Here is a 15,837-nt window from a genome sequence, read left to right as displayed (position 1 = left end):
GCTCCCATCCCTCTGTGATATTTGCCTTTTCACAAGAAAGATACTAGAAATGGTTAAATAACTAAATGATGCCCCAGGACCAGACTGTGTGTGTCTGAGTTCGTAGAGATCGGGGGTGATTCCTGTGGTGCGAATTCCCTCAGACTATTTCCAGACGGTCACAGTTGTGCCCCTTCCCCCATCGGCAGCCCTCCCTCTGTTTTCCTTCACCCCCGCACCCCCCCAACCAAGCACTCGTCTCCCTCTCCCTCCCCATCTGTTGCCTGTCATCCCGTACGTCTGGCTGTGCTGATGGTGTTCTGTTTTTGGAAGGTAATTTATGTGGTTCAGAGACACCAGCGGACCCAGGTGCAGTGGAAGATGTTGCTGGAAGAAGCTTTCCACCTCGAGGACGTGGCCAAGAACGAAACGAGCAGCAGCCGGCAGTTTGTGCGTGGGTTCCAGTCCCCGGACACCAAGGGCTGGGTTTCCCACTACATCTACACGCCCAGAGTGGGTGAGTAACAGGTGAGGGGGCTTCTCCCCCTCACCCTCCCTCCCCCGTCCACCCCGCCCTCCCCCGTCCACCTCTCGCTTCCCCTCACCCTCCCTCTCACCCCCGTTCACCTCTCCCTCCCTCATTCACCTCTCCTTCCCCCTCACCCTCCCTCCCCCGTCCACCCCGCCCTCCCCCGTCCACCTCTCGCTTCCCCTCACCCTCCCTCTCACCCCCGTTCACCTCTCCCTCCCTCATTCACCTCTCCTTCCCCCTCACCCTCCCTCCCCCGTCCACCCCTCCCTCCCCCGTCCACCCCTCCCTCCCCCGTCCACCCCTCCCTCCCCGTCCACCCCTCCCTCCCCCGTCCACCCCTCCCTCCCCGTCCACCCCTCCCTCCCCCGTCCACCCCTCCCTCCCCCGTCCACCCCTCCCTCCCCCGTCCACCCCTCGCTTCCCCTCACCCTCCCTCTCACCCCCGTTCACCTCTCCCTCCCCCGTTCACCTCTCCCTCCCCTTCACCCTCCCTCCCTCATTCACCTCTCCTTCCCCCTCACCCTCCCTCCGCCGTTCACCTCTCCCTCCACCCTTGCATCCCCCTCCCTCATGCCCCCTTCCCTCACGTGCACACCCTTCACCGCTCCCTAGCGCGCTCATCTCTCACCTGCTCTCTCCCCCTGACCCCGCTCTCTCGGCCCCCCCCCCCCCCCGGGACCCCACTCTCTCGGTGCCCCCCCGGGACCCCACTCTCTCGGTGCCCCCCCGGACCCCACTCTCTCGGCGCCCCCCGACCCCGCTCTCTCGGCGCCCCCCCGACCCCGCTCTCTCGGCGCCCCCCGACCCCGCTCTCTCGGCGCGCCCCCCCCCCCCCCCGACCCCGCTCTCTCGTGGCCCCCCCCCCCCCCCCCCCCGACCCCGCTCTCTCGGCGCCCCCCGACCCCGCTCTCTCGGCGCCCCCCGACCCCGCTCTCTCGGCGCCCCCCGACCCCGCTCTCTCGGCGCCCTCCCCGACCCCGCTCTCTCGGCGCCCCCCCGACCCTTTCTCTATCTCTGTCCCCCCTCCCCTCGCTCCTGCTCCACTGTCCCTTTCCCTGTTTTCTCCCCTTACCCCTCTCTCCTCCCGTCACCCCCCTCTCTCCTCACTGCCCTTGCATCCCCACCCCCCCAACTCACTGACTTCCCTTCCCCTCACTCTTGTGGCCCATCAGCCCCTAATGCTGTGCTTTTCTCCCGCAGAGTGGTACTGGGAGTGTTTGCTACGTGGTTTGTGTTACCGGATTCTGGCTGTGGTGCTGTCTGTCTTCTCCATGGTCGTGGTCTGGTCTGAGTGCACCTTCTTCAGCACTAGTCCTGTCCTCTCGCTCTTTGCCATCTTCATCCAGGTGGCAGAGAAAACCTACAATTACCTGTACATTGAGGTGGGTACTGAGGGGTTTTGGGCTAGGCTGGGGGGTGCTGGTGGTTGAAGGGTCTGGGTCCTGATTGGCAATGAGCTGCGTGTCAGGGACAGGTGTTCGGGGAGCTAGCGTTTGGGTCCTCTTTGTGCTAATGCTCTTTCTCTCACTCCCTGTAGATGGCTTGCTTCATCAGTATCTTCTTCCTGAGTAACTGCATCTACTCCACCGTGTTCAGGATTCGAGTCTTCAATTACTATTACCTGGCCCCACATCACCAGACTGACGCCTACAGTCTACTCTTCAGCGGAATGTGAGTTGTCTGGGTGTCCCAACACAGGCTGGCTGTTCACTAAGCCTATTAACTTGCATCTCACACCCAGCTTGATATTATCTCCTGAGGTTCACCAGATAACAGGGGAATGTTGGAGGGAGAATAGGAAGAGGCCCTTGAGCCTGTTCAACCAGTCACGTGTGATCATAGCTGATATGTCTCGACTTCATTTACCTGCCTTGGGTGCGGATGCCTGAATCCCTTCCCCAACTATCACTCTGAGCTTTGACACAGCTTTCAGTTCCAGATTTCACTGCACTTTGTCACTGCTGAATGACCTGTCTCGAATTTTAAGATTCTGCTGTCTTGTGTGGGACTTCCACCTCCAAAGGAATCGTTTCTGTCTGCCAGTCTTCCCTTTAAAATTTAGCATTTGTATGCAGCCAGTATTTTTCCAGTGTGTGACTGCACACGCAGATTATTTGTAATGGAGCACAGTCTGTGAGATAACTTCCCAGCTGCAAAGTCTACCCCATCAAATTCTTTAATAACCTAATAACCTCTTCTAGATCACCCATTATTCTTCTCAACTCTAGGGAATAGAAGCCCAGTCTGTGCGACCTCGCTTTATAATTTGGGTGAATCTGTGCTGCTCCCCCTCCCCCTCCAAATTAAAAAGCAGAACCACAAAGGTAATAATCTCCGGATTACTACCTGAGCCATGTGCAAATTGGCATTGGGTAAATAAGAATCGAGGTAAATGCGTGGCGCAAAGATTTTTTATTCATTCATGGGATGTGGGCGTCGCTGGCCAGGCCAGCATTTATGGCCCATCCCTAATTGCCCTTGAGAAGGTGGTGGTGAGCTGCCTTCTTGAACTGCTGCAGTCCATTTGGGGTAGTTACACCCACAGTGCTGTTAGGAAGGGAGTTCCATGATTTTGACCCAGCGACAGTGAAGGAACAGTGATATAGTTCCAAGTCAGGATGGTGTGTGACTTGGAGGGGAACTTGCAGGTGGTGGTGTTCCCATGCATCTGCTACCCTTGTGCTTCTAGTTGGTAGAGGTCGCGGGTTTGGAAGGTGCTGTCAAAGGACCCTTGGTGCATTGCTGCAGTGCATCTTGTAGATGGTGCACACTGCTGTCACTGTGCGTCGGTGGTAGAGGGAGTGAATGTTTGTGGATGCTGTGCCAATCAAGTGGGTTGCCTTGTCCTGGATGGTGTCGAGCTTCTTGAGTGTTGTTGTAGCTGCACCCATCCAGGCAAGTGGAGAGTATTCCATCACACTCCTGACTTGTGGCCTTGTAGATGGTGGACAGGCTTTGGGGAGTCAGGATAGATTCTGATTCATGGGACACAGACACCAGTACTGGGGAAGGAGAGAGCTGTTCTGTTGGGATGGGCTTCACCTGAACCATGCTGGGACCAGTGTACTGGCGAATCATGTAACCGGGGTTGTAGATAAGGCTTTAACTAAATAGTGGGGGGGAGGGTTCAATTGAAGGGAAGTTTAAAAAGTCGAAAAGTAATGAGAGAGCAGAGGTGCAGGGTAGTGAAGGGGCATATGTTAATCAGAGAGTGACAGGAAGAGATAGAAAATACAAGCACAAGAGTACAGCAGAAATTAGAACTCGAGTAGGTAAAAATAGTTAAAAAGTCAAAGCTTAAGGCTCTTTATCTGAATGCATGTAGCATTTGTAACATGATAGATGAGCTGATGGCACAGATAGAAATAAATGAATATGATTTGACAGCTATCACAGAGACATGGTTGCAGGAAACGCAATGTTCAAGCATAGAGTCGTAGAGTCGTACAACATAGAAACAGGCTCTTCGGCCCACTGCGTCCATGCCGACCATAATGCCTATCTATACTAATCCCACCTGCCTGCATTAATTCCATATCCCTCTATGCCTTGCTCATTCAAGTACTTGTCCAGTTATCTCTTAAATGTTGCTACTGTTCCTGCCTCCACCACCTCCTCTGGCAGCTCATTCCAGATACCCACTATTCTTTGTGTGAGAAATTTACCCCTTTGATCCCCTTTAAACCTCCTCCCTCTCACCTTAAATCTATACCCTCTAGTTTTAGTCACCCCTACCATGGGAAACAGACTCTGGCTATCTACCCTATCTATGCCTCTCATAATTTTATATACCTCTATCATGTCCCCTCTCAGCCTCCTTCGCTCCAGGGAAAACAGACCCAGCCGATCCAATCTCTCTTTATAATTCAAGCCCTCCAAGTCAGGCAACATGCTTGTGAATCTTTTCTGCACCGGCTCGAGCTTAATCACATCTTTCCTTAGAATATTGCATGCAATTCTGGTCGCCACACTACCAAAAGGATGTGGAGGCTTTGGAGAGGGTACAGAAGAGGTTTACCAGGATGTTGCCGGGTCTGGAGGGCATTAGCTATGAGAGGTTGGATAAACTCGGATTGTTTTCACTGGAACGACGGAGGTGGAGGGGCGACATGATAGAGGTTTACAAAGTTATAAGCGGCATGGACAGAGTGGATAGTCAGAAGCTTTTTCCCAGGGTGGAAGAGTCAGTTACTAGGGGACATAGGTTTAAGGTGAGAGGGGCAAAGTTTAGAGCGAATGTGCGAGGCAAGTTCTTTACACAGAGGGTGGTGAGTGCCTGGAACTTGTTGCCGGGGGAGGTAGTGGAAGCAGGTACCATAGAGACGTTTAAGAGGCATCTTGACAAATACATGAATAGGATGGGAATAGAGGGATACGGACCCCGGAAGTGCAGAAGGTTTTAGTTTAGGCAAGCATCAAGATCGGCGCAGGCTTGGAGGGCCGAATGGCCTGTTCCTGTGCTGTACTGTTCTTTGTTCCTGTAGTGCGGTGACCAGAACTGCACACACTACTCCAAATGCGGCCTAACCAACGCTATGTACAACTGTAACATGACGTCCCATCTCCTGTACTCAATGCCTCGGCTGATGAAGGCAAGCATGCCATATGCCTTCTTCACCACCCTGTCTACCTGTGTTGCCACTTTCAGGGAACTATGTACTTGCACCCCAAGGTCTCTCTGATCAACAACACTCCCCAGGGCCCTGCCATTCACTGTATATGTCCTGCCCTGGTTTAACTTCCCAAAATGCATCACTTCACACTTGTCTGCGTTAAATTCCATTTGCCAATCCCTTGCCCACTTTCCCAGTTGATCGATATCCTGTTATAACCTTAGACAACCTTCTTCACTGTCCACTATACCACCAATTTTGGTGTCATCTGCAAACTTACTAATCATGCCCCTTACATTCACATCCAAGTCATTAATATATATGACAAACAACAGAGGGCCCAGCACCGATCCCTGTGGCACACCACTGGTCACCGGCCTCCAACCTGAAAAACAACCCTCCACTACCACCCTCTGCCTCCTATCACCAAGCCAATTTTGTATCCAATTTGCTAGCTCACCCTGGATCCCATGTGTTCGAACCTTCTGGACCAGCCTACCATGCGGGACCTTGTCAAAGGCATTGCTAAAGTCCATGTAGACAACGTCCATCGCCCTGCCCTCATCAATCCTCTTGGTCACCTCCTCGAAAACTCAATCAAATTCGTGAGACATGATTTCCCACGCACAAAGCCATGCTGACTGTCCCTAATCAGACCTTGCCTTTCCAGATGCATATAAATCCTGTCTCTTAGAATCCCTTCCAATAACTTTCCCACCACTGATGTAAGGCTCACTGGCCTGTAGTTCCCTGGCTTATCCCTGCTGCCCTTCTTAAATAAAGGCACAACATTAGCTATCCTCCAGTCTTCCAGTACCTCACCCGTGGCTAACGATGATACAAAAATCTCTGCCAGGGCCCCAGCAATCTCCTCCCTTGCTTCCCATAGCATCCTAGGATACACCTGGTCAGGCCCTGGGGATTTATCCACCTTAATGCGCTTCAAGACCTCCAACACCTCCTCCTTTGTAATGTTGATATGCTCCAGGATATCGCTGTTCCCTCCCTTGAACACACGAGCTTCCATGACCTTCTCCACGGTAAATACGGACGAGAAGTATTCATTTAAGACCTCGCCCATTTCCTGTGGCTCCACACATAGATTACCACACTGATCCTTAAGGGGACCTACTCTCTCCCTAGCTACCCTTTTACTCTTAATATACTTATAGAATCTTTTAGGATTCTCCTTTATCTTATCTGCCAGGGAAATCTCATGGCCCCTTTTCACCCTCCTAATTTCATTAAGTGTACTCCTACATCCCCTATACTCCTCGAGGGACTCGCTTGATCCCAGCTGCCTATACCTAACATATGCCTCCTTCTTTGTCCAGACCAGACCCTCAATATCCCTCGTCAACCAAGGTTCCCTAAACTTGATATTCGACATTCTGGCAGAATAGGCAAAAAGGAAAAGGATGTGGGGTAGCTTTGTTATTAAAGGAAGGGATCAGTGCAGTTGTGAATAATGATTTAGGTGTAATAGATTGTGATGTAGAATCAGTTTGGGTGGAAATAAGGAATAGCAAGGGAAAGAAATCACGGGTGGGAGTGGTCTGGAGGCCCCCGAGGAGTTGCCTCTCTGTAGGACAAAATATTAATCAGGAAATAATGGAGGCGTGTAAGAAGGGCACTAAAATTATCATGGATGATTTTAATCTGCATATAGACTTGACAAGTCAAATTGGCAAGGGTAGCATGGAAGACGAATTTGTAGAGTGCATCAGGGATTGTTACTTAGAGCAATACATCGCAGAACCTAACCGGGAACAGGCTATTTTAGATTTGGTATTGTGTAATAGAACATAGAACAGTACAGCACAGTACAGGCCCTTCGGCCCACGATGTTGTGCCGACCCTTTAACCTACTCTAAGATCAAACTACCTACATATGCTTCATTCTACTATCATCCATGTACCTATCCACGAGTCGCTTAAATGTCCCTAATGTATCTGCTTCTACTACCACCACTGGCAGTGCATTCCACGCACCCACCACTCTCTGTGTAAAGAACCTACCTCTGACATCTCCCCGAAACCTTCCTCCAGTCACCTTAAAATTATGCCCTCTGGTGATAGCCCTTTCCACCCTGGGAAAAAGTCTCTGGCTATCCACTCTATCTATCCCTCTCATCATCTTGTACCCCTCTATCAAGTCACCTCTCATCCTTCTTCGCTCCAATGAGAAAAGCCCTAGCTCCCTCAATCTTTCTTCGTAGGACATGCCCTCCAGTCCAGGCAGCATCCTGGTAAATCTCCTCTGCACCCTCTCTAAAGCTTCCACATCCTTCCTATAATGAGGCGACCAGAACTGAACACAATATTCCAAGTGTGGTCGAACCAGGGCCTTATAGAGCTGCAGCATAACCTCGCGGCTCTTAAACTCAATCCCCCTGTTAATGAAAGCCAACACACCATACGCCTTCTTAACAACCCTATCAACTTGGGTGGCAACTTTGAGGGATCTATGGACGTGGACCCCAAGATCCCTCTGTTCCTCCACACTGCCAAGAATCCTGTCTTTAAGCCTGTATTCCCCATTCAAATTCGACCTTCCAAAATGAATCACTTCACACTTTTCCAGGTTGAACTCCATCTGCCACTTCTCAGCCCAGCTCTGCATCCTGTCAATGTCCCGTTGCAACCTACAACAGCCCTCCACACTATCCACAACTCCAGCAACCTTCGTGTCATCGGCAAACTTGCTAACCCAGCCTTCCACTTCCTCATCCAAGTCATTTATAAAAATCACAAAGAGCAGAGGTCCCAGAACAGATCCCTGCGGAACACCACTGGTCACCGAGCTCCAGGCTGAATACTTTCCATCTACTATCACCCTCTGTCTTCTATGGGCCATCCAATTCTGTATCCAGACAGCCAACTTTCCCTGAACCCCATGCCTCGTTACTTTCTGAATGGGCCTACCATAGGGAACCTTATCAAACGCCTTGGTAAAATCCATATACACCACATCCACTGCTCTTCCTTCATCAATGTGTTTTGTCACATCCTCAAAGAATTCAATAAGGCTTGTGAGGCATGACCTGCCCCTCACAAAGCCATGCTGACTGTCTCTAATCAAACCATGCTTTTCCAAATAATCATAAATCCTGTCTCTCAGAATCCTCTCCAATAATTTGCCCACTACCGACGTAAGACTGACTGGTCTGTAATTCCCAGGGTTATCCCTATTCCCTTTCTTGAACAAGGGAATAACATTTGCAACCCTCCAATCATCCGGTACTACTCCAGTGGACAGTGAAGACGCAAAGATCATCGCCAAAGGCGCAGCAATCTCTTCCCTCGCTTCCCGTAATATCCTTGGGTATATCTCGTCTGGCCCTGGGGACTTATCTATCCTCATGTCTTTCACAATTTCCAGCACATCCTCCTTCTTAACATCAACCTGTTCGAGCATATCAGCCTGTTTCACGCCGTCCTCACAAACGACCAGGTCCCTCTCACTAGTGAATACTGAAGCAAAGTATTCATTTAGGACCTCCCCTACCTCCTCCGACTTCAGGCACAAGTTCCCTCCACTATCCCTGATCGGCCCTACCCTCACTCTGGCCATCCTCTTGTTCCTCACATAAGTGTAGAACGCCTTGGGATTTTCCTTAATCCTACCCGCCAAGACTTTTTCATGTCCCCTTCTAGCTCTCCTAAGTCCATTCTTCAGTTCCTTCCTGGCTACCTTATAACCCTCTAGAGCCCTGTCTGATCCTTGCTTCCTCAACCTTAAGTAAGCTTCCTTCTTCCTCTTGACTAGCTGTTCCACATCTCTTGTCATCCAAGGTTCCTTCACCCTACCATCCCTTCCTTGCCTCATCGGGACAAACCTATCCAGCATTCGCAGCAAGTGCTCCCTAAACAACCTCCACATTTCTGTCGTGCATTTCCCTGAGAATATCTGTTCCCAATTTACGCTTCCCAGTTCCTGCCTAATAGCATTGTAATTCCCCCTCCTCCAATTAAATATTTTCCCATCCCGTCTGCTCCTGTCCCTCTCCATGACTATAGTAAAGGTCAGGAAGTTGTGATCACTATCACCGAAATGCTCTCCCACCGAGAGATCTGCCACCTGGCCTGGTTCGTTGCCAAGCACCAAATCCAATATAGTCTCCCCTCTAGTCGGCCTATCGACATATTGAGTGAGGAAACCTTCCTGGACACACCTGACAAAATCTGCTCCATCCAAACTATTTGCACTAAGGAGGTTCCAATCAATATTAGGGAAGTTGAAGTCACCCATGACAACAACCCTGTTACTTCTGCACCTTTCCAAAATCTGCCTCCCAATCTGTTCCTCCGTGTCTCTGTTGCTATTGGGGGGTCTATAGAAAACTCCCAATAAAGTGACTGCTCCTTTCCTGTTTCTGACTTCCACCCATACTGACTCAGTAGACAAACCCTCCTCGACGACCTCCCTTTCTGCAGCTGTGATACTATCCCTGATTAGCAATGCCACTCCCCCACCTCTTTTACCTCCCTCCCTATTCCTTTTGAAACATCTAAACCCCGGAACATCCAACATCCATTCCTGCCCCTGTGATATCCAAGTCTCCGTAATGGCCACAACATCGTAGCTCCAAGTACTGATCCATGCTCTAAGTTCATCACCCTTATTCCTGACACTTCTTGCGTTAAAATAGACACATTTCAGCCCATCATACTGGCTGCAACTTTGCCCGGTCAACTGTCTAACCTTCCTCACAGACTCTCTGCACTCGGTATCTGCCTGTTCAACAGCTACCCCATCCACTGATCCGTAGCTCCGGTTCCCATCCCCCTGCCAAACTAGTTTAAACCCTCCCGAAGAGCTCTAGCAAACCTCCCACCCAGGATATTGGTGCCCCTCCAGTTCAGATGCAACCCGTCCTTCTTGTACAGGTCCCACCTTCCCCAGAAGGTATCCCAATGATCTACATATCTGAATCCCTCCCTCCTCCACCAGCTCTGTAGCCACGTGTTCAGCTGCACTCGCTCTCTGTTTCTAGCCTCACTAGCACGTGGCACCGGTATCAATCCTGAGATTACTACTCTGCTCGTCCTGCCTTTCAGCTTCCAACCTAACTCCCTATATTCGCTTTTCAGGTCCTCATCCCTTTCCCTAGCTATGTCATTGGTACCGATGTGTACCACGACCTCTGGCTGCTCCCCCTCCCCCTTAAGAATCCCGTAGACTCGATCCGAGACATCCCTGACCCTGGCACCCGGGAGGCAACAAACCATCCGGGAGTCTCGTTCGCGACCACAGAATCTCCTGTCTGTTCCTCTAACCATTGAATCTCCTATCACTATCGCTCTCCTATTCTCCCCCTCAGTGCCAGAGACCTGGCCGCTGTTGCTTTCCCCTGGTAGGTCGTTCCCCCCCCCCAACCGTATCCAAAACGGTATACTTATTATTGAGGGGAACGGCCACAGGGGATCCCTGCACTGTGCGCCTGTTCCCTTTCCCTCCCCTAACGGTCACCCAGCTACCTTTATCCTGTAACTTAGGTGTCACTACTTCCCTATAACTGCTCTTTATCACCCCCTCAGCCTCCTGAATGATCCGAAGTTCATCCAGTTCCAGCTCCAGTTCCCTAACGCAGTCTGTGAGGAGCTGGAGTTGGGTGCACTTCTCACAGGTGAAGTCAGCAGGGACACAAGTGGTGACCCTTACCTCCCACATCCTGCAAGAGGAGCATGCAACTGCCCTAGCTTCCATCCCCTCTGCTCTAAATTGACACAGAGATTAAGTAAAAATAAAGGAAAACCTTACCTTACCAAACCCTCCACACAAGAGTCCTTTTTTTTTGGTTAGAGGAGGAGGATGGGTGGGAGACACTACACATGTAGTGTTTCGGGTTTAGCCACTGCCGGAATATATAAGTTCACTTACCCAGCAGTCCCTGTGTCCGCGTCCGCCGAATCGCTAGGTAAGTACTTTATCGTGAAACTTACCTTCCCAGCTGCCCCCCGTCTCGCACTCTCACTGCTACCGCTGTTCAAATGGAAGAAAGAAATACCCACCAATCACTTACCAGCTCTCCTGTGACGTCACACTTCAATTTTTGCTGGTCAAGCAGGTCCACAGAACAGAACAGAGCATAGCACTCTCACTGCTGCTTCTGGTCTCTGGCTTCGGCTCCTTTTATCTCCCGGCTCCCCTCGCCTATTCCCGCTCTCACTGCTGCTTCTGGTCTCTGGCTTCGGCTCCTTTTATCTCCCGGCTCCCCTCGCCTATTCCCGCTCTCACTGCTGCTTCTGGTCTCTGGCTTCGGCTCCTTTTATCTCCCGGCTCCCCTCGCCTATTCCCGCTCTCACTGCTGCTTCTGGTCTCTGGCTTCGGCTCCTTTTATCTCCCGGCTCCCCTCGCCTATTCCCGCTCTCACTGCTGCTTCTGCCTCTACCGTCCTTTCAGGAGGTGAGTTCCAGACTCCACCACCCTCTGGATTAAAGAACTAAACTCCCCTCTCATCCTTCCACCAATTACTTCAAATCTATGACCCCTGGTTACTGACCCCAAAGATAGGTGAGAAAGCAAGTTGTGAGGGGGACACAGTGTCTGCAAAGAGATATAGATCGGTTAAGTGAGTGGGCAAAAATTTGGCAAATGGAGTATAATGTGGAAAATGTGAGGTTGTCCACTTTGGTAGGAAGAATAAAAAAGCAGAATATTTAAATGGAGAGAGACTGCAGAACGCTGCGGTACAGAGGGATCTGGGTGTTCTTGTACATGAAAAAGTTAGCATGCAGGAACAGCAAGTAATTAGGAAGGCAAATGGAAATGTTGGCATTTATTGCTAGGGGGCTGGGTTTAAAAGGAGGGAAGTCTTGTTACAACTGTACAGGGCATTGGTGAGATCACACACAGAGTACTGTGTACAGTTTTGATCTCCTTAGAAACATAGAAAAATAGGAGCAGGAGTAGGCCATTCGGCCCTTCGAGCCTGCTCCACCATTCAATACGATCATGGCTGATCATCCAAACTCAGTAACCTGTTCCCGCTTTCTCCCCGTATCCCTTGATCCCTTTAGCCCTAAGAACTATATCTAACTCTTTCTTGAATATATTTAATGATTTGGCCACAACTGCTTTCTGTGGTCGAGAATTCCACAGGTTCACCATTCTCTGGGTGACGAAATCTCTCCTTATCTCAGTCCTAACTGCCTTACCCCTTATCCTTAGACTGTGAACCCATGGTCCTGGACTCCCCCGTCATCGGGAACATCCTTCCTGCATCTAGTCTATCCAGTACTGTTAGAATTTTGTAGGTTTCTATGAGATCCCCTCTCATTCTGCTAAACTCTAGAGAATACAAGCCTAATTGATCCAATCTCTCTTCATATGTCAGTCCTGCCATCCCAGGAATCAGTCTGGTGAACCTTTGCTGCACTGCCTCCATAGCAAGAACATCCTTCCTCAGATAAGGAGACCAAAACTGCACACAATATTCCAGATGTGGTCTCACCAAGGCCCTGTATAATTGCAACATTTATCCACATTATACTGCATCTACCATATATTTGCCCACTCACTCAACCTGTCCAAATCACACTGGAGCTTCTCTGCATCCTCCTCACAGCTCACTCTCCCACCCAGCTTTGTGTCATCTGTAAACTTGGATATATTACATTTAATTCCCTCGTCTATATCATTAATATATATTGTGAATAGCTGGGATCCTAGCACTGATCCCTGCGGTACCCCACTAGTCACTGCCTGCCACTCGGAAAAAGACCCAATTATTCCTACTCTTCGTTTCCTGTCTGCCAACTAGTTCTCTATCCATGTCAGTACCTTACCCCCAATCCCATGCGCTTTAATTTTGCACGCTAATCTCTTAATCTGAAAGTCTAAATATACCACATCCACTGGTTCTCCCTTATCAACTCTACTAGTTACATCCTCAAAAAATTCCAGTAGATTTGTCAAGCATGATTTCCCTTTTGTAAATCCGTGTTGACTTTGTCCGATCCTGTCATTGCTTCCCAACTGCTCTGCTATTACATCTTTTATAATGGACTTTAGCATTTTCCCCACTATTGATGTCAGGCTAACTGGTCTATAATTCCCTGTTTTCTCTCTACCTCCTTTTTTAAATAGTGGGCTTACATTAGCTACCCTCCAATCTGTTGTAACTGTTCCAGAGTCTATAGAATTTTGAAAAATGACCAGCAATGCCTCTACTATTTCAAGGGCCACTTCCCTAAGTACTCTGGGGTGTAGATTATCAGGCCCGGGGGATTTATCAGCCTTCAATCCCATCAATTTCCCTAACACCATTTCTCTACTAATACTGATTTCATACAGTTCCTCCTTCTCACTAGACCCTATGTTCCCCAACATTTCTGGACGGTAATTTTTGTCGTCCTCTGTGAAGACAGAACCAAAGTATGTATTTAATTGTTCTACCATTTCTTTGTTCCTCATTATAAATTCTCCTGTTTCTGACTGTAAGGGACCCACATTTGTCTTCACTAACCTTTTTCCCTTCACATATCTATCGAAGCTTTTACAGTCAGTTATTATGTTCTCTGCAGCTTACTCTCATACTCTATTTTCCCCTTATTAATCAACCCCGTTGTCCTCCTTTGCTGAATTCTAAACTGCTCCCAATCCTCAGGTTTGCTGCTTGTTCTGGCCATTTTATATTTCTCTTCCTTGGATCTAACACTATCCCTAATTTCTTTTGTAAGCCATGGTTGAGCCACCTTCCTATTTTATTTTTGCGCCAGACAGGAATGAACAATTATATTAATATAAAATCAAAATACTGCAGATGCTGGAAATCTGAAATAAAAACAAGAAATGCTGGAAATACTCAGCAGGTCTGGCAGCATCTGTGCAGAGAGAAACAGCTAACGTTTCAGGTCAGAGACCCTTCAGAACAATTGTTGTAATTCATCCATGCACTCTTTAAATACTAGCCATTGCCTATCCAATGTTCACCCTTTTAAGCAGCGTTTCCCAAACTATCATAGCCAGCTCGCACCTCATACCTTCATAGTTTCCCTTATTTAGATTCAGGACCCTAGTCTCGGAATCAACTCTTTCATTCTCCATCTTAATGAAGAATTCTATCATGTTATGGTCGCTCTTCCCCAAGGGACTCCTCACAACAAGATTGTTACCTAATCCTTTCTCATTACACAATACCCAGTCTAGAATGGCCTGTTCTCCAGTTGGTTCCTCAACATATTAGTCCAAAAAACCATCTCATACGCACTCCAGGAATTCCTCTTCTACAGTATTGTTGCTAATTTGGCTTGCCCAATCTATATGTAGATCAAAGTCATCCATAATTACAGTTGCACTCCTATTGCATGTGTCTCTAATTTCCTGTTTATTGCCATCCTCTACATCACCACTGCTGTTTGGGGATCCAAATACAACCCCCAGCAACATTTTCTGTCCTTGGTGTTTCTTCGCTCCACCCATACAGATTCCACATCAGGATTCTCTGAGCTAATATCCTTCCTCACTATTGTATTGATTTCTTCTTTTACTAACAACGCTACTCCACCTCCTTTCCCTTTTTGCCTGTCCTTCCTAAATATTGAATACTCTTGGATGTTCAGTTCCCATCTTTGGTCACCCTGCAGCCATGTCTCCGTAATCGCAACTATATTGTATCCATTTGCATCTATTTGTGCGGTTAATTTGCTTATCTTATTGCGAATACTCCGCGCATTGAGACACAATGCCTTTAGGCTTGTCATTTTAACATTCTTAGTCATCTTAGCATTATTTCGCACTATGGCCCTATTTGTTTCTTGCCTTTGATTTCTATGCCTTCCACTTCTGCCTTTTTGTTTCCTGTCTTTCGTTTCTATCCTTGTTTCCTCCTCCTCAGTCTCCTCGCTCAGGTTCCCATTCCTCAGCCGTTTTAGTTTAAATCCTCCCGAACAGCACTAGCAATCGCCCCTGCAAGGACATCGGTTCCGGTCCTGCCTGGGTGTAACCCGTCCCGCTTGTACAGGTCCCACCTTCCGCAGAATCGGCCCCGATGTCCCAGGAATCTAAATCCCTCCCTCCTGCACCATTTCTCCAGCCACACATTCATTTGGTCTATTCTCCTGTTCCTATACTCACCAACACGTGGCACAGGAAGTAATCCTGAGATTACTACCTTTGAGGTCCTGCTTTTTAATTTAACTCCTAACTCCTTAAATTCATCTTGGAGGACCTCATCCGTTTTTCGACCTATGTCGTTGGTACCAACATGTACCGTGACCACTGGCTGTTCACTCACCCCCTTCAGAACGTCCTGCAGCCGCTCCGAGACGCTAGCACCAGGGAGGCAACATACCATCCTGGAGTCTCGTTTGCAGCCACAGAAGCGCCTGTCTGTTCCCCTTGCAATTGAATCTCCTATCATTATAGCTCTCCCAGTCTTTCTCCCCCCCCCCCCCCCCCCCCCCCTGCTGTGCAGCAGAGCTATCCCTGGTGCCACAAACTTGGCTGTTGCTGCTTTCCCCTGGGATGCCATCCCCCCCCCAACAGTATCCAAAGCAGGGATGGTCACAGGGGACTCCTGTACTACCTGCCTGCGCCTACTACTACGTCTGGTGGTCACCCATCCCTTTTCTGCCTGTGCAGCCATTACCTGCAGCGTGACCACCTCACTAAACGTGCTATCCACAACGTCCTCAGCATACGTAAGGAGGGATATACTTGCATTGGAAGCAGTTCAGAGGAGGTTCACTAGGCCGATGCCTGGGATG

General features: G+C 49.3%; 1 protein-coding gene across 1 annotated transcript in view; it reads left to right on the top strand.

The window, feature by feature from the left end:
* The window catches only part of lmbrd2b (LMBR1 domain containing 2b), a 202,035-nt gene that overhangs the window by 140,268 nt on the left and 45,930 nt on the right, over positions 1 to 15,837 (top strand). Inside the window, exons 9-11 of the mRNA XM_068028755.1 lie at positions 313 to 496; positions 1,712 to 1,893; positions 2,049 to 2,182. Of these exons, the coding sequence (XP_067884856.1) occupies positions 313 to 496; positions 1,712 to 1,893; positions 2,049 to 2,182 (500 nt within the window). The remainder of the gene's footprint in view (positions 1 to 312; positions 497 to 1,711; positions 1,894 to 2,048; positions 2,183 to 15,837) is intronic.

This window comes from Heterodontus francisci, chromosome 4, assembly GCF_036365525.1.
Source record: "Heterodontus francisci isolate sHetFra1 chromosome 4, sHetFra1.hap1, whole genome shotgun sequence".
NCBI classification, from domain to species: Eukaryota; Metazoa; Chordata; class Chondrichthyes; order Heterodontiformes; family Heterodontidae; genus Heterodontus; species Heterodontus francisci.
Note: the sequence above shows the minus strand (reverse complement) of the source record. Positions and strands in the feature narration are given on the sequence as shown.